Below are 17577 nucleotides of genomic sequence, written 5' to 3'. Positions count from 1 at the left end.
ATCTGTTTATATATTTTTTTTCTCTACAGAAAAATCTAATCTAATCTAATCTAAAAATCTAATCTAATTAGACGTCTAATTTTTTCCAAAAATAAAAAAAAGAAAATTCGTCTAATGGCGATTGAGTCTGATTGGTGTCAGAGTCAACCAATCAGATTGAAATATTTTCTATGGATTGTGTATGTGTGTATGGTGTGGTGTTGGATGGTGTCCTGTGTCCAGACTGTCCAGTTGCTCTGTGGCTGTGGAATCCCATTGAGTAGTAGTAGAAGGACAGTTTACGCCTATGGTATGCGTAGTATACGTCAATGATCCAACTCATGAACTCGATAGACGTCAGAATAATCGGTGACAAGTCGAAGACAAAAGTTAACCAAAGATTCTTCGTGCAATGATCAACGTCTCGTTGACGAATCGTTAATAAATGACTCAGTAATCGTTCGCGTTAGGTATGATTTCACATCCAAGAATATATTAATATGGACGAATTCTGATCTGACGTTGACAGTTTGAAAAAGTCATGGCATTTTGGGCGTGATTTATAATTATAACAAGGAAAATTGTGCACATATGGTTTTTTGCCCTGTGTTAATTTTCGGGTCGTAATATAATTAAAGAAGATTTTTTGTTTGCTTTTGATTATATATATATATATATATATATATATATATATATATATTAAAGTGAAGAACATTTAAAAAAAGTTATTTTAATGCAAAATTTGATGACTAATGCCTTATGTACTTAATTAATTTGGTCATATGATTTTTACTATAAAAAAATTGAGTGTATATTTTTTCTAAATATATTTTTTCTGTTTATAAATGATTAAGCTCTATTTCTGATAAAATATGCTGCAAATATTTATATATACATAGTGAATTTGTTATATGTATACTTTACAAAATGTTTATATATATATATATATATATATATATATATATATTAAATTGAAGAACATTTAAAAAAAGTTTTTTTAATGCAAAATTTGATGACTAATGCCTTATGTACTTAATTAATTTGGTCATATGATTTTTACTATAAAAAAATTGAGTGTATATTTTTTCTAAATATATTTTTTCTGTTTATAAATGATTAAGCTCTATTTCTGATAAAATATGCTGCAAATATTTATATATACATAGTGAATTTGTTATATGTATACTTTACAAAATGTTTATATATATATATATATATATATACTGATAACATTTGTATGTGTATTAATTTAGCAATGGCTGCAGGAGGTAGCAGTTTTATAAGTAAACCAGCTAGGGGCTGGTTACATCCAGATCATTTAGTAAGTAAGGAGGGAATCACCTATACAGTGAAGGTATGTTATTTATTATCTTGTTTAAAATATATCAAGATATTCCAATTTCTATTTTTTTATCTTTTTCATGTACATCAAATGAGATCAGAATAATTGTTTTATGATAAATTTTGCATTTATAAGTCTCAACTTTATAATATCCTTTTTTAGCATTTTTGAATTGTATCTAAGTGTTATAAAAAAAAATATAATAAAAAGGTCAAAGTGCATCCAATAATTAAAAAACAATAATGTGAAGATGGAGGACATTGTTCAAAGTTGATTTAATTTTTGAGAGACTTTTTATTGTCCCTTCTTCTTTCTCTTTAATATATTAAATACTTGTATCTTAGAAATAAAACATAAAAGATTCTCTAATATCTAATAGAATAAAAATCTGGAAAGAAAAAAAACTATTTTGATGCAACTTAAATTGTATTAATTTTTTTCTTCTATCATTAAAAATATTCTAATTTTTCTTCGTATAAAAATTACAGTACATAGGATGTCTGGAAGTGTATACATCTATGAAAAGCTTAGATTTTGAAACACGCTCGTGTGTAGCTAAGTAAGTTGTCAGACTATATAGTTTTTACACTATCAGATATATTTCAAACATATAACATAATTTTTTACTTTTATTTCTAGGGAATGTATAAACAGAGTTTGTGAAGCTGCAGGATTAAAATCTGCTGATAAAAAGAGAAGGGTACTATATCGCTCATAGAGATTATTATATTTATAGATAGCTATATTTAACATTATTTTTATCAAGTTTCTCAACTTCAGGTCGATAGAAAAGTGTTAAGAGCCATAGCAGATAAACCTCGTATGGAGCACACTGCTGCTAGTGTTAATTTAACTATCAGCAGTTGCAGTTTATCCTTAACAAATATCGAAAATGGACATATTATTGCTAAACATGACATGCCACGCATATCTTTTGCTTCAGGTGGTGATACGGTAAATAACATATATTTGTATTGTTCTTCACATATTTCAGAATCTCATGGACATCTCAATAATAATCAATACAGTTATTATATATATATATATATATATATATATATATATATTATATATATAAATAATTACTATATTTTTCGCTTTGTGTCTGTTTAAAATTAAATTTTATAATGTATATAACAGGAAATATTGGATTTTGTTGCATATGTTGCTAAAAATATGCAAGAATGGCGTGCATGTTATGTGCTTGAATGCGCAGGCGGTTTAGCACAGGATGTTATATCCACTATTGGACAAGCGTTCGAGCTTAGGTTCAAAGAGTTTCTCACAAAGCCAAGTTCTCTGCAGTAAGTTTCTGTAAAAATGTATTTATATGAAGTTAAAGTTACGATAATCCTCATTTGTTTAATCATTTGATATAATTGCTTATAGCCCTGTTCTAAATGGAGTCCGGGAAGCAGATAGAGATTATTACAATGATCTACCAGGCAAAGTACCACCTGACATTGGCCCGCCACCAGTACCACCTTTGCCTACTACAGCGTCCACACTGCCTAATTTGAAGCATCATCAAAATCATACACCAGCGTACAGCATTCAAGTACAAAATACCGCGATGAATTTATTTTCACCTGCCACTGATAGACAACACCAGGAGTTGGCAGGCAATATTTTTTATAAAATGATTTTTTGACACAAATTATTTTGTACTAAAATTTATATAGAATTTAATTTTTTAATCTTTTATTTTCATCATTTTCACCACAGAAACTGGAAATCTAATCGACTTGAACTCGGATGGTACTGTATCTTCATCAACAAATCTAAATACAATGCCTGAACACAATTATGTTAATGATAGTGTCATAGCTGCAAACAGAGATAATCATCGTGATCCAGCATCTCTTTTTGATGTTTTTGATATGCGTAAGAATCATTTATTATCTTTTGCTCTTAATGTAATTTCATAATGTATCATCAAGTTGATCATAAAGTTTTCACAAAATAATATTGACGCATTATAGGGTAATTCTGATTTTTTACAATTTTTTATTTCTTTATGTCGTTTCGCGCATATTAAGATTTTAAGCATATTTTTTTATATGAAAAAATTTTCTAATTTTATATCAAAGATCTGTTTTTAACAATCTTAATTTCTATTTGTGCATAATTTATTACTTACACCAAACTCTCACTTTATTTACGAATTTTAGAGCCCTTCAGTTCTGCAATATCGGATATGAATAGACTAAGTCCCCGATCACAAAAACAGCAATTGAAGCAAGAAATATGGTTTCATGGAAGTGTTAGTCGCTCCGAAGCGGAATCTATGCTTACTAGGGTAAATATATTTGCCATTGTATAGATATATATAAAGATTATTTATTATTTAATATAAAATTATCTTTGTTTTTTTATTATTTAAGGATGGTGATTTTCTGGTTCGAGAATCACAAGGTTCTCCTGGTCAATATGTTTTAACCGGTATGAATAATGGTACCCCAAAACATTTATTGTTAATTGATCCTGAAGGTGTTGTAAGTATCGCAAAGTAAAATTTACATATACTAAGAATGATATTAGTGCAATTTAAAGCTGTTGTGTATATAATTGATATTTTCTAAAATATTTTTCTATTATATAAATTTTGATTTATTTAAATATTTTTTATTATATATATCTTTAAATGCATAGTTTAATAGTTTAATAAAATTTTAATAAATAATAAACACATACAAAAAATAATACAAATTTTTGCTTATAGGTACGCACAAAAGATCGGGTATTTGATAGTGTAAGTCATTTAGTGAATCATCACTGTGACAATGTATTGCCTATCATATCTGCTGATAGTGTTCTAGTACTGCGTTATCCTATTCCCAGGCATACAAATTATTAATTTTTGTAATAACGAATAATTAAGCATAGACTTGGCAAAGATTTTCTAAAGTTATTTTGCATATCTGCATGTGGGAATCTTTGGCAAGTCTAGTTTTCGCGCGCACGCGTGCGATATTTTTAAAATCAGTCACTTCACACAAAACATATATAGGTATATATGTATATTGTTTGTAGTATCTTTTTATTGTACATGAATAGACGATTTATGAATATTTGTCTCTCTGTGAATCCTTATAAAATGTGCCAATCCAGCCAAAGTAATTATAGTATATAATTTCTATAATTTATCTGAATCAAGCACATTCCGATTTGTCGTATAAAATATTATTCTTTGGTTTTTTGTGATATATTTTCGATTTACATATAAGAGCCATACATATATATTTATAAGAAAATTTTATATATCTTACGATATTTTAGATGTATATCAATATGCTTTTTATATTAAACACATTGTGTGTGTGATTGGAATCTCATACAGAAATAACTACAATAAATATAATTTCATGCAGTATGTTCCCATTGTTTTTTTATTTCATTAATTTACATTCTTAATGTTGAAGAAATATACATACACTGAAAAATCCATTTTTGTAGTATAAAATACATAGATATTATGTTTTAATAAGCCTATTAAAGATTTGCACTTTTCATGTACGTACATATCACAAAAGGCTCAAAATTAGTATTTTATATTATATAAAGAAACTTTTTTATACTTTTTAAAATATAAAAAAAATTATATTTAATAAAATATTTATATCTTAAAAAATTATGTATTTTATATTAACAAATAATTAAACAAGACAAGTTGTCATACCGTTAAAATTTAATTTATTTACAGTAACGGTCAGCTTTCATTTTACTTCTTCTATCTAACAGAGTTTCATGTAAATTTCCTTCTGTTTTCGCTTTTTCTAATTCAGAACGATCAGACTTATTTATTCTTAACTTCTTATCTTGAAACTTTTGAAACTTTCGTCTGTGAAATAAAATATCATTAATATTAGAAAATATACTTTCAAAGATTTTGTTAGAAATAGGATAAAAAAGATGGCAGTTTTAAATATCAAGACATTAATGCATAATGTAAATGTAATAATAAATTTGAATTTAAATAGCTATTCCTTAATATATTATTATACTATTATTAATCACAAATTTCATACTTACACATAATTTACTTCAACATCCGCGAGTGAACCTTGTTCTTCCTTTGGAATATCCTTGCTAGGACTTTGAGAACGTTGTGTTATACTTCTTATAAAAAGGAACTCTGATGGACCAGCTGTTCTATTCTGACAAATTATGTCATCATCATTTGTAACTGATATGAAACATCCTGTATTATTTAATATAGCAAGTTTGCCATCCTGAAAGACAATGTAATTAATAATATATTTAAAACTTCATAAATAAATATTCCCATATGCATTTAGTAAGAAAATTTTTATGCAAATAATATAAACTCATTTGTGCTTATTTTTTGTACATTATTAATTAAAAACAAATATATTAAAATTATATAAAACTGCAATATTAAAACTATACATTTTTATTTAATAAATTTTTAATTTTCTACTTAATAAATAGTATACAGAATGAATATACAAAAATCAAAGATGATATATAAATTCCATAAAAATTTTGTTATGTTTGCAGAAAAATAATATAAAAAGCACAAGAAAAATGCAAAATAATTTCTATAAATACTAACATATATGTATTATATAAATTACCTGGAAAATTGGTTCCCACTGCTCAATCGAACCTACTGCATCATTTCGTCCAACAACAATGCCTTTTTTATCAACACCAAGATATTTGCCATAACCTGATTTCAAAGCAAGCTTAGCCTCGCTTATGGGAAATGCTGTTAAGATTTCCTCCGGCGATGGGCCTTCTCCTTCGGCATGTGGTGCACCAAGAGTAAATAGTCCATTATCAAGTGCTTTCATATAAGTTTGATTTCCAATTTCTATAGCTACTGTTCCTGTGATTTCGAGCATATTCTTAACCTTCCACCATCCTCCTATAACATAAATTATCATTTATATAAGAAAATGCTTTTCATTTTGTTATATATAATTAAAAAAATAAAATAAATACCATGAGTAATAGTGTCCTTATCCTCTATTGTTACATCCTGTTCTTTTTCTTGAGTCTTAGATTTTCGTTTTTTTGGTCTGAAATAATGATAGATATTTAGCAAAAAATGAGAGAGAAAATAAGAAAAATATATTTTTCAAATAAATTTCTTGAACAAAAAGGAAGAAAGTGCAAATTTTTTAATACCTTGATTTTTCACCTTTCAATATTAACTTTCCTGTTCTCACTTTGTCGTATTCTGACATTTTACTATTTCTCAATCTTCCAAATTGTTGTATCAATTGCAATAAGTATTTTTATGCCAAAAAAATTAAAAAGAGTATACCGTACGTTTCTTTTCGTTCTGGATATTTCTAAACTAACCTGCTAAAGCTAAAATGCATTATCAAGGAAGAAAACATGAGATGACGTAATGCCACGCAATTGGTTATCGAATAGGGAATTTCTGAAGTACCGAAAATTTCCCTATTCAACAGCCAATTGCGTGACGTTATCGTTTCTCGTTGGAAAACAAATAATCTTGAAAATACACTACACATATAACTACACAGCAGGCAGTCCTATTAAATTTATTAGTTCACATTTAATTCAGAATTGCATTCGAAAATCTAAATCTACATAAAGTAATATTTGTCTTATTTACCAAATAAGACAAAAAAATTTTAATCAAAAATCGATTATTTATGCATAATTTATCTACATTACTTCAAATCAAATGCCAAATAGTTGCAATAGGAACTGGATGGTTAAAAAATAAGATGCTATATAAAAAATCAATACTTTTAATAAATATTATCGGTATAAAATTATATTAAAGTATATCGTTCTCTTCTCTCATAATTTTTAATTAAGAAATCCAAAGAGCTAGTTCAAATTAAAGAACACTGTCATCTAACGAATTATTTATATCGTCTCTATTATTTTCAATCTCCTCCTGCAATAAAATATAATATGTAACTACATAATATGTAACATTTAGAGTAACTGATGCTAAATCAGTATACAATGTATAGACAATATTACCTGCAGTACTTCAATTAATGTTCTTGTTTCATCCAACATTTCTTTATATATACGATTTTCTTCTTCTAACTTTTCAATGCGTTGTAAGAGTTCTTTATTTTCCTCTAAAGTATTCACAAGTGCCGTTTTTCGCTTTTCAGCCAAGACTTGCCAATAGTTTTCACTAGGATTGCCTGAATCAGATGAAATAAATACTTTGAGAAACTTTCTTTCATTATATTTTTGCAATCTGTATAGAGAAATATATACAGAGAAAAGTAAAGAGAAAAATATATTTCGAGCATACCTGTAGTTAAATCCTCAGCTTCAATTATTATCTTCTCTTCTCGTGCAGTCTGAATAGCTTTATTTTTGCTTGTCACTTTCTTGTATTTAGGAGCACCCTTTTTCGTTTTTGTCACATCCCTAATATATAAATAGATCAGTATCCATTTCTTTAAATTATTTTCTACAATACAATTTTCTTAAAGTAACTCACCCTTTTGTTTTGTCTTTTGATTGTTGAACAGATCTAAGAATTCTATCGGCTCCAACTAATGTTTCCTTGTCAGTGGCTGCTGGTTGCAATACTTGCAAAGGTTTTCTGACCTTCTCCTATTTTATTAAAGAGAAAAAAATAAAGAAATATAAGACACGAACAACTTATTACCAAAGCCCATTTGTAAGCTACTTTATCCATTTTTTTATTTATATGTTTGCATTAATATCCTCTCCTTTCTATGTTTTTCATCGCTGTATAATATTATTTCCTATTTAATGCAGTATATGCATATATATCATATACAATAATACATGTATGCACATTTTCTTCTAAATTTACAAATTATTATCAAATATTTTTTAAAAATAATTTTACGAAGCTTATACGTGAAATTACGTTGCAGCATCGTAAATGCATTTCTTAAATTTCTAAAATGTGAAAGGAACAAAAATATATACTAACTTTAGGAGTAATCGTCCCGATATTAGTAACTGATTCCATCTTATCCGATTTCAATAATCCAAGAGAGAATCTGGAAAGATATCGTTTAATCAACGCACCAAGCTCAAATGCGTATCTTATTTACGAATTGTATAAACGAACAGCTGTGTTGAGCTGTTGGCGGGAATCAGCTGGAGTGAAAAAAATTCCGCGCATGCGCGGTGCAAAATTTAAGCTCATCCCTAGACATTGGACGCGATTGGCCAATCACAGGGCTCTGCCACAGTATATCCAGTAGCGCAACTCTCTGTCGGCGCCTTTGAAGTTAGTGTTGCCAAAATGGAGTGCGCATGCGCGAGATAAGCGAGTTGCCCAGTAATGCCATCCGAACTTTTCTCTCGCTCACTCTTGTTTGTTCTCTCTCTAACTATTGTCGCCAATTTCTGCCATCAAATGTACACATAAACATTTGAAGAGAGCATTTAAATGTGTTGAGGCATTTAAATGAGACTGAGAGAGACCGAAACAAGTAAGAGTGAGTGAGAGAGAAGTTCAGATGGCACTACTGGGCAACTCGCTTACTTCGCGCATGCGCACTCCATTTTGGCCAACACAAAATCGAGAGAGTTGCGCTACTGGATATACTGTGGCTCTGCGTGGAAATTCGAGCCTCATCCTTAAAAAAATATAATTTCTGCCCCGGCATGTGAATGTGGTCATCCCTCACAAGATTTAAATCATACGTTCTTTCACTGTCCAAAATTTTCAGATCATTCCGGAAATCTCATCTCTTCCATTAAACGTATTTTACCTGGAGTCGACTTGGACATTCATAACCTGGTTTTCTCCAATAATCTGAAAATATATAAATCCTTGTATAACTTTCAACAGACAGCAATAATCATTTAAAAACAGACCTGATAGGGTCTTTCAACGTTTATTGGCGTATAGGCAAATTCCCTAGGAAGCCTAACCAGCCATATAGATAAGAAGAAGAAGAAGAGCCTCATCCTTGGTGCTCATTCTTGGAGTTAGTTGGTCCGTCTAGTCATTTCTTACGTTTCGTGGATTAACAAATCGTACATGGTGGGGAACATGGAGGTAAGAAATAACAGGAGGGAGTGTAAAGCCTTTTAAGTAGGGGGGGGGGGTAACATCAAATGTGATTGGTTGGCCACAGTAATATGGCGTTTTGTATTTTTTTTCATCTTATCTAACCTAACTGAACCAAGTAAGTAAGAAACACGTTTGGCGAATAAATCGGATCTCACATTAATTTTGTTTTAAAAAGATATAAAAGTTATAAAATATTATAAAATAAAATGCCCATGCTACTAAATACATACAGATTCGCTTACAATAGGCTTGTTTTCTATTCCTGAACTGATGCAATAAGTTAGAATGAGACAATAAAGTATATTTTGTCTCACTCTAACTTATTGCACCAGTGTGCACAGTTCAGCCAGTGCAGGAATAGAAAACAAGCCTTATATGGCATAGCACAATATATATATTACTATTATACATACAATATATATATATATATATCATATTTATAAATATTATTTATGAATTTTTCCTTTTTTTGTGTGTGCTTTCATCACTATTTCAAATGTCGCGCTTCGATAAGCCACACCAATATGGCGCTTAGTGTTCCCCCCTTACGTCTGTTTGCCAGGCAAGGGGGGTATATCCTCCCTCCTGTTATTTCTTACCACCATGGTGGGGAATAAGGAAGACCGTCAGACACATCTTCAACTTCAGATGCGACGCTGAGAGGTGTAGGTAGTTGTGAAACATTTTTTATATAAATATATAGTATTGTCCGTGTTTATCTTCAATTAATTGAATTAAGAAAATAAATATATCTGATCTAGAATGGCACAGGAAGTGCTGAGGGAGTTAGAAGCCGCGGCGCAAGTCGTTTTGGTGAGTCCAACTTATCAAATTTTCTTCCTTTCATAAATGGATTGTTATAACCCTACGCGCACGATTCTCTCGGGAAGTATAAACAACTTTCCAAGTCAATCAAGGGCTTCGTTTTTTATCGCTGCACCGATGAACTAGGGTACACTGGTGCAATAAGTTAAAGTGAGACAAATATATTTTGTTTCACTCTAATTTACTGCACTATTCACCAGTGCAGCGATAAAGAACAAACCCAATATCAAGATGTGAGCTAGATAACTTTTATTGAAAGCACTCTTTAAAAACAAAAAGAAACAAAAATGCTCGTTCAACATTTTTATCTAAAAAAAAGAATATATTGCTCGTTGATTCTTATGTGAAATTTATAACGAATATAGTGTCTAATAAATATATAATGTTAAGTATAAATGCAAATTTATATTATATATAGAACTACAATTTATTAGCAAGAAACATTGCTCTCTATTTCTTCTTTATTTCTTTTTGTATCTAAAATTATTTATATTTACAAGATATTTTGGGGGTTAAGATCTCTGTGTCTTGACCTATTTTAGATATTTTTTAACAGAAAAGAGAAAGAAAGTAAAGTACTGATTTAAGCTGTTTTAAAAGCTTTGTAAGACTCAATAGATGCATACATAAGTCAATGATACACATGTATGCCATGCGAGACAAAGCAAAAAAATCAATTGTATTTGACTCTTATGTTATGTAATTTCTTATATTTACAATTTCACAGAAGTATAATTTATTCTATAAAAAAAGAACTTATTAATTACTAAAGCAGTACATAGTGTTTTCTTCAATTTAGTAACATTCAAAATTGTCACACATATATAATGAAATAGAACAGCAGTAAACAGCAAAAATAAATTGTCAAAAGAAAACTGTAGATATTTAATAAATTATCTGTTTAACGTTTAACTCATATAAATACAAGTATATTTCAGTGTCTATATATAAGTCTTGTGTATATATATATATATATATATATATATATATATATATATATAAAATTACTTCTTAATTATATATATTCTATTTAATTTGTAATATTTTATAAAAGTTATAATCTGTGCTAGACAGATTGTTTAATCTAATTCTATGTGTGATTGTGATAATAGCCATATTATAAATTTCACAAAAATTATGAGGAAACTCTTTTACATTTGCAATATTTTGCAACATTAATGTATTTAAATATAACTACAAACTTGTTTAATATTTCTCCGGCTATAGTATTTTTTCTTTGTTATTTTTATTTGTCCAAATTTCAGGACACAAAATGTGAATAAAATTTATTTATTTATTTTATATTTAGGCACCTCCAAACCTAATTTCGGCAGAACAACGTCAATCTGCAGAAGCTGTATTCTTGAATTTTCGAAAAACAAGATTACCTTATCAGCTGTGTCGTCAAATTTTAGAATTAAGTACTGTAGATTACGTACTATTCGAGACAGCTGGTTTGATAAAGACAGCTCTGATACAAGAGTGGCCTACTCTATCAGAATCTGACATTTCTTCATTGAGACAATATTTGTTACACTATGTCATAAGCAAACCTACTTTAGCGCCATACGTTAGAGCAAGAATACTTCAAGTTATTGCAATAATAATCAAGAGAGGTAGTGTGGATGACTTTGGACAAGAGAGAAGACAAATATTAAATGAAATAGAATCTTTAATTAGAAATGAAGATTTGCCAAAGGTAAATACATTGAAATAAGTACAGAAAAAATAAAATTGATTTCTCATATAGCATGCAAAAAAGGAAAGGAAAAGGGACTAATTTCTCATTTGCCTTATTTACAGCGAATTTTGGGGTGCAATATTTTATCTACGATATTGCAAGAGTATGCAACAACTGCTAAATCGTCCAATTTATGTTTGACATGGGAGGTTCATTTTAGAGAGAAGAAACAGTTTGAACTGAGCGATATGAAAAAAATCTTCAAGCTTTGTATCGAAGTACTCAATGAATTAGTCAAAAAAGACTTTGAAGAATCGACATTACCCCTTGTAAAGCATTTACTCTCGATTGTGGAAAGTGTACTTGTTTGGGGATTTGTTAATTCACATTATATCCTTTTATATTATTAATCTATTTAGTATTAATATAATACGATAAAGAAAAGGAGAGAGATGGAAAATGTTAGATATTATACTTGAGTCATCTCATATTTCACATTTAACATTAAATCTAGAAATTACAATTAGCTAATAACTGATGATAGTTCATTTACTTTTTAATGTGAGATGTAGAAATTAATTGCTTAGATGTACCTTAACTCCATTGCACTACCTAAAAGATTTTTGTACATACATACTGCAATTTATGACGTCGGAAATAACCCACCACTGAGATTACATTCACAATGGCAAGATGTAATACTAGACCCAGCAGTATTAGACCTATTTTTTACATTGTATTGGAAAGTACGCAGCAATCTGCAACTAGCTCATCATGCTATGAATTGTCTGGTGCAATTAGCAAGTTTACATGGTAGAATCCTGACCACAGAGGAAATAAAACTGCAATATCTGACAAATTACATGCAACGATTTTTAAAACTTATATCAAGTATCGATATTATTGATCAAGAAGCAAGTGGAATTACTAATATTATAAAGAAGATTAATTGTTACTTTAATAGCTCATTAAATTCCCTTCCTCAAGATTTATTGAAGTCATTTATGGAAGAAATGACGAGGTTAACGTGCTTATTCATAGAAGGTGCCGCACAAGAAGAATTGGTAATAATTATTGCATATACATATAATGATTCAGAATAATGCTCGGAATTTTTTAATGGTCAAGATTTAAAAAATGTTTAATATATGTATTATTTGCAGACATGTGCTGATGATTGCTTATATATGGAGGCTATGGAACGTATATTTGAGACATGGATATGTATTTTATCTAAGCCAAACTTATTATTGCCAGGTTTTTGTAAGCAAAGCTCTATTCAGATATTTAATATATATCTGCGATGTCACTTGTCACCTCCTGATGGTGTGAGAGGTATCAGTAGTAAAAATATTAATGAAGAAATAGTAGATATGGAAGAAGATGATAAAGTTAAATATAAGAAGCAGTTACAAATAATTGGTAAATACTTTTGGAAATTATTTGTGTATTATGCAATATGTGCTAATTAAAAATATATTTTATTATGCAGATCTGTAATAATAATGTAATGTTTGATATAATTGTAGGAAACTTCGGTAGACAAGTGCCAAATCACTCTTTACTTATATTAGCGGAATTACTCGAAGATCGGATACATAAATTACGCGATAATTTAAATGTACTGGTAGCACTAAATGAACCTTCACCTCAACCTGCTTCTATGAATGAATTGTACGAAGATTTGCATTGGCTCGTTTTAATAGCGGGACATGTCCTTTGTATGGAAGCGGAGAGTGAAACTGCATTAATACCTCTGGAAATTAGGCAATGCAGTATGGATCAGGTTTGTAAGAGTTGATCACAAATTTTTTTTTTTTTTTACATTTTTAAATTAGAGACAAAAGTGTAATATATCTCTTTCGTTTTTCAGTCTCGAGAGGGAAATGTTGATGTGTACCAGACGTTGGAGTTTTTAGTGTCTTCGCAAAATGTTCAGTCGGATATAAACAGTCCCGCGACCTCGATCGATCGTGTTATTCGATTAATCACAGGCGTTTTTCGCTTGTGCGCCTTTGAGAAAACCGTCATATCGATACATGCGGAGAATGTGCTCAGTCCTGAATTGAGCAGCACGATAATATGGTTTTTACACATGTGGTCGCAGAGCTACCTTTTACCAGTTGAAGCTTTTTATTCCGAGATAAGCACCATAATCTTGCAAGCTTTCGGTGTAGATAGTCAAGGCGCACTGTGGACGATGAATTTCCTTTTGGACAAGATAATTTGCAACATCAACACTTTTAAGAGTGAACCAGCTCTAATTAAGGAAACTATAAAATTATTAATAGCTCTTGTTGAGTCGCCACCAAAGTAAGTATAACGCATTTGTGAAATGTGTACAATAATCGTATTAATAATTTGTTTAGGGACAACGATACTCTCTTTTTCGTGCAAATTAATAATTAACAAATTAAATTCTTAATGGAATTTGAATGAAACTAGAATGGAAAATCTTCCAGGTGGAATCCACGGATTTTGGATTTCGCTAAGATTTTTGCTGAATGATATTTTGTGAAAAAAAATATGGGGCATTTGTTTTCTGGTAGGTGCAACATACATCCGCTCTCGCGCGGCAAAGATTGATTACAAATTATGACTACATGAAAATAATAAGATTAAATTTGTTTAATGAAAATATATATGGCCAAAGTAGCACACGTATACAAGGTGCATTAATTATAAGATCTGCATATATCAAAGTCAGCAGTATATATTTTGATGAATCTATATAATTATTTATTTTAATAAAAATTTCATTAGAGACTGTCATGTTTTTCACAATTTTGAAATTTTGAATCTTAAATTCTTCAGTAGCTAATTTTTAAACTTTAAGGTTTATTTGTAATTAATTCGAGAATTAAATTATATTATTATTTGTATTATATACCGAGATAAAATTTAACTCGCTAGGAGTCAAAAAACATTTAATGTTAAATATATAATTGTATTTAAATTACGACGGATGATAATGATAGGAAAGTTCTTTTCAACATTCATCAAATAATATCTCTGAAGTATAATGTAAATCTTATAAACACCTTGTATTTTATATATTACATTGTATATTTAAGAGGAGGATATATCTAAGAATAGAATATATATATTTTGTGTATGTAACATCAATCTCTTTCTATTCAGATAGAATGGAATATATAATAGAAATTAGTCAATTGAAGCTATTAATTAGATTGTATAAACATCAATTTCGTTTATTATGTTATTGCTTGCTTATATCAGCGCTTTTAAATTTTATAAATTAATCTATAAATCATGGATTTACAAATGCAGTTATTTTTTTTATATTAATCTTCGACATCAATCTTTTTTCACACAAATAATATCAATCTTAAAAAATTTAATAAATTTCTAAATTTATAGAATGCTCCGTTTAAAATCAGACATACAAGTTTTTTTTTAATTTCTACTATATTACCCTCTATTACCATTTTTTAAATCAATATAAAACGATTGTGCATATTTCGTATTCACAAAAATAAAAAGTGCCCTAGACAAATTATCATATAATTTAAATGCATTTTTTTACGATTACTTTAACAAAATCAATGTTCTTTATGCAGTCTTACATTTCGCAATTTTCATTCCTTTGAAGTTGAATTGTGTTTGCAGAGAATATACAACATAACATGCTGTACATATAGAGACATATATGTATAAAGTCATTTGCTGTATATTGCAGAAAATTTAAATTTTTACCTACTAAAGTAATCGTTGTAATATCGATATTTTTGGGGAGAAGTAATTTAAAATATAAAATTAATTTATATTTCAGAGTCTCTTGTTTATTGAAATCTGAACAGTTCAAGTGTATCATTGAGTTAGCTACGAGAGGACAATACGATTTTCCGCAGATTATCAAGAGAGGTTTGATGCATGCGGTAGTACAGGCCGGTACAGTGGTGCAAAATACAAGTACAGAACAGTACTATTGGTCGCAAACTATAGAAGCCTTGCAAAACAGATGTACGCAATTAATTTCTAATGATAATTTTATGTCATCTTACCATCAAGAGGAGATTAAAATCCAAGTCATAGATATACTGGAATCCTTTATAGGTAATTTCTTTATTACAGAAATATTTGTTTAAATTTTTAAGCAATTAATGATATTTTTTATTTAAAGTTGGATGCGTATAAATGTCATGTTATTTAAATAGGCATAGTACAAGGTGTGCAAGGTTCGACAACAAAATCCGTATATCGATATACCTGTCCTATATTAGTTGAACTTCCAAAATTATTGTCCTTGTATCATAATTATCAGAATATAGTCCAGCTGATATTAGAGCTGTTTTGTGAATATACAAGGAATATTTTATTGTTTTTGTCAGAGGTAAGTCGCGTGCATTAATTTATATAAATTGATAATTAACTCTTTACTAGGGTAGTTTTAATCTTAATTTATGATATCATTTTAGGCTGATAGTGCACGTGTGTATGAGACTTGTTTGCAAACAATACAGACGTACGCTCGCTGCAACAGTAATCGGCTTACTGTAGATTCTACCGCGGAAGAGGACAGTTTCCAGGATATTCTATTACTCATGCAATTATTAACTAATTTGTTAAGCAAAGACGCACTTAACTTTAATAATACCGAGCAAGATCAGCCTCCATCTACCATGCCTGCCGACGTTTTCTTTTACGGCTTAAATATAATCATGCCTATCATGACAATAGATTTATTAAAATTTCCATCGTTGTGTACACAGTAAGTAAAACTAACTTACATTGCAATGTAAGAAATATCACAGCAAAAAAGAAGTATATTAGATACAGTTTTAAATAGTTTCAAACAATTTAAATTGAAACAGTCATACAATGCTATAAATATTTTTAAAAATTTCATTAAACACTCGAGCACATTATTTCAAACTTGGAAGTTTACCATCTATTTTGTGGCGTCTCTATATCACGTTCTATCTTCTATATATCTCTTTATTATGTTTGCATATACATATTTTGTGTGTATTATTATTTGCTTTTTTTCCTAGGTATTTCAAAATGATAGCCTTCGTATGCGATATATGTTCTGAGAAAGTTTGCGGCCTATCCATCAAACTGTTGCAGCAGCTTTTAGCATCGGTGGAATTAGGTTTATACTCATTTGGCCATGACGTAGCTGTCCTATGCTGTGATATTATTCAAGTCTTAGCCAAGCATATTTATGCGGAAACTGCGAAAGGGCAACCGCGCAACGACATAATGGCACCCTTTTTGAATGTGAGTTTTTCAAACCAATATGAATATAATGTCTCTTTTTTTTTAAGGTAAAATCTGAAACATCAAATTTCACTTTTCAGTTACTGATCAGTCTCATTTTGTCACATCAAATGGATTTAGATTTTATAACGAGCGCCAGTATATCTCTTTATTATCTTATATGTTGCTATCAGGAGCAATATCAACAAATTGTACAAAATATTTTGTCCATCCAAACAGATCAACAAGTAGCACAGAGATTAGCGAACGCGTTCGTAGAATTAACCGAGAATGTAGAGTTAAATACCGAACGTACTCAAAAAGTAAAGTTTCAGGATAATTTCGACAAATTTATCATAAATGTACAGGGATTCTTGATGATTAAATAAAATAAAAATTAAAAATGTAAATATAAAAAATAAAAGATCTATTTAAACAATATACACGTGGATTTAGACATTATCGTCCTGAGATATTAACTCGTATTTTCGTCGCACG

General features: G+C 29.4%; 4 protein-coding genes across 6 annotated transcripts; 2 read left to right on the top strand and 2 right to left on the bottom strand.

Annotated features, from left to right (window-relative positions):
- Nucleotides 1-99: 99 nt before the first annotated feature.
- Nucleotides 100-4392, top strand: Shc (SHC-adaptor protein). Of its 2 annotated transcripts, none has more exons than XM_083038119.1 (11): nucleotides 100-289; nucleotides 1233-1333; nucleotides 1810-1880; nucleotides 1961-2021; nucleotides 2102-2275; nucleotides 2462-2625; nucleotides 2711-2943; nucleotides 3047-3205; nucleotides 3493-3620; nucleotides 3706-3816; nucleotides 4044-4392. In XM_083038119.1, exons 1-11 carry the CDS (start codon nucleotides 115-117, stop codon nucleotides 4176-4178), a joined length of 1512 nt encoding a protein of 503 aa, XP_082894245.1. In that variant the 5' UTR covers nucleotides 100-114; the 3' UTR covers nucleotides 4179-4392. The 2 variants fall into 2 exon arrangements, with proteins under 2 accessions (XP_082894245.1, XP_082894246.1); XM_083038120.1 differs by having other exon boundaries at nucleotides 184-449.
- Nucleotides 4393-4702: 310 nt separating this feature from the next.
- Nucleotides 4703-6664, bottom strand: Frg1 (FSHD region gene 1). Its single transcript, XM_083038121.1, has 5 exons — nucleotides 6476-6664; nucleotides 6290-6366; nucleotides 5920-6212; nucleotides 5354-5553; nucleotides 4703-5162 (listed from the first exon to the last, which is right to left on the bottom strand). The coding sequence occupies exons 1-5, from the start codon at nucleotides 6532-6534 to the stop codon at nucleotides 5015-5017; spliced, it is 777 nt and encodes a 258-aa protein (XP_082894247.1). The 5' UTR covers nucleotides 6535-6664; the 3' UTR covers nucleotides 4703-5014.
- A 429-nt stretch (nucleotides 6665-7093) lies between these two features.
- LOC145936158 (uncharacterized) lies at nucleotides 7094-8416 on the bottom strand. Its single transcript, XM_083038059.1, has 5 exons — nucleotides 8256-8416; nucleotides 7791-7906; nucleotides 7599-7717; nucleotides 7313-7485; nucleotides 7094-7223 (listed from the first exon to the last, which is right to left on the bottom strand). Exons 1-5 carry the CDS (start codon nucleotides 8292-8294, stop codon nucleotides 7164-7166), a joined length of 507 nt encoding a protein of 168 aa, XP_082894185.1. The 5' UTR covers nucleotides 8295-8416; the 3' UTR covers nucleotides 7094-7163.
- Nucleotides 8417-9936: 1520 nt separating this feature from the next.
- On the top strand, nucleotides 9937-17520 carry LOC145936566 (exportin-4). 2 transcript variants are annotated; one of them, XM_083038833.1, is made up of 13 exons: nucleotides 9937-10015; nucleotides 10112-10163; nucleotides 11485-11874; nucleotides 11979-12246; nucleotides 12466-12920; nucleotides 13020-13278; nucleotides 13386-13642; nucleotides 13730-14169; nucleotides 15650-15933; nucleotides 16035-16210; nucleotides 16296-16588; nucleotides 16872-17100; nucleotides 17181-17520. In XM_083038833.1, the coding sequence occupies exons 2-13, from the start codon at nucleotides 10113-10115 to the stop codon at nucleotides 17466-17468; spliced, it is 3390 nt and encodes a 1129-aa protein (XP_082894959.1). In that variant the 5' UTR covers nucleotides 9937-10015; nucleotide 10112; the 3' UTR covers nucleotides 17469-17520. The 2 variants fall into 2 exon arrangements, with proteins under 2 accessions (XP_082894959.1, XP_082894960.1); XM_083038834.1 differs by having other exon boundaries at nucleotides 9965-10019.
- The last annotated feature ends 57 nt before the right edge of the window (nucleotides 17521-17577 follow it).

This window comes from Prenolepis imparis, unplaced genomic scaffold (genome assembly GCF_030444845.1).
Source record: "Prenolepis imparis isolate NDT839.2.m4 unplaced genomic scaffold, iyPreImpa1.0 SCAF_5, whole genome shotgun sequence".
In the NCBI taxonomy this organism is placed as follows: domain Eukaryota; kingdom Metazoa; phylum Arthropoda; class Insecta; order Hymenoptera; family Formicidae; genus Prenolepis; species Prenolepis imparis.
Note: the sequence above shows the minus strand (reverse complement) of the source record. Positions and strands in the feature narration are given on the sequence as shown.

Excerpts from the sequence above, each read along its gene's own strand:
- Shc (XM_083038119.1), top strand. The coding sequence starts at position 115 with ATGGCGATTGAGTCTGATTGGTGTCAGAGTCAACCAATCAGATTGAAA. Across the intron at positions 2,626-2,710 it reads ACAAAGCCAAGTTCTCTGCA|CCCTGTTCTAAATGGAGTCC; the intron begins GTAAGTTTCTGT and ends AATTGCTTATAG. Across the intron at positions 3,206-3,492 it reads TTTTGATGTTTTTGATATGC|AGCCCTTCAGTTCTGCAATA; the intron begins GTAAGAATCATT and ends TACGAATTTTAG.
- Frg1 (XM_083038121.1), bottom strand. The coding sequence starts at position 6,534 with ATGTCAGAATACGACAAAGTGAGAACAGGAAAGTTAATATTGAAAGGT. Across the intron at positions 6,367-6,475 it reads TTGAAAGGTGAAAAATCAAG|ACCAAAAAAACGAAAATCTA; the intron begins GTATTAAAAAAT and ends TCATTATTTCAG. Across the intron at positions 6,213-6,289 it reads TAAGGACACTATTACTCATG|GAGGATGGTGGAAGGTTAAG; the intron begins GTATTTATTTTA and ends TTTATGTTATAG.
- LOC145936158 (XM_083038059.1), bottom strand. The coding sequence starts at position 8,294 with ATGGAATCAGTTACTAATATCGGGACGATTACTCCTAAA. Across the intron at positions 7,907-8,255 it reads TCGGGACGATTACTCCTAAA|GAGAAGGTCAGAAAACCTTT; the intron begins GTTAGTATATAT and ends TTAATAAAATAG. Across the intron at positions 7,486-7,598 it reads AGCTGAGGATTTAACTACAG|GCAATCCTAGTGAAAACTAT; the intron begins GTATGCTCGAAA and ends CATCTGATTCAG.
- LOC145936566 (XM_083038833.1), top strand. The coding sequence starts at position 10,113 with ATGGCACAGGAAGTGCTGAGGGAGTTAGAAGCCGCGGCGCAAGTCGTT. Across the intron at positions 12,247-12,465 it reads GGGATTTGTTAATTCACATT|TACCTAAAAGATTTTTGTAC; the intron begins ATATCCTTTTAT and ends ACTCCATTGCAC. Across the intron at positions 16,589-16,871 it reads TTTCCATCGTTGTGTACACA|GTATTTCAAAATGATAGCCT; the intron begins GTAAGTAAAACT and ends TTTTTTTCCTAG.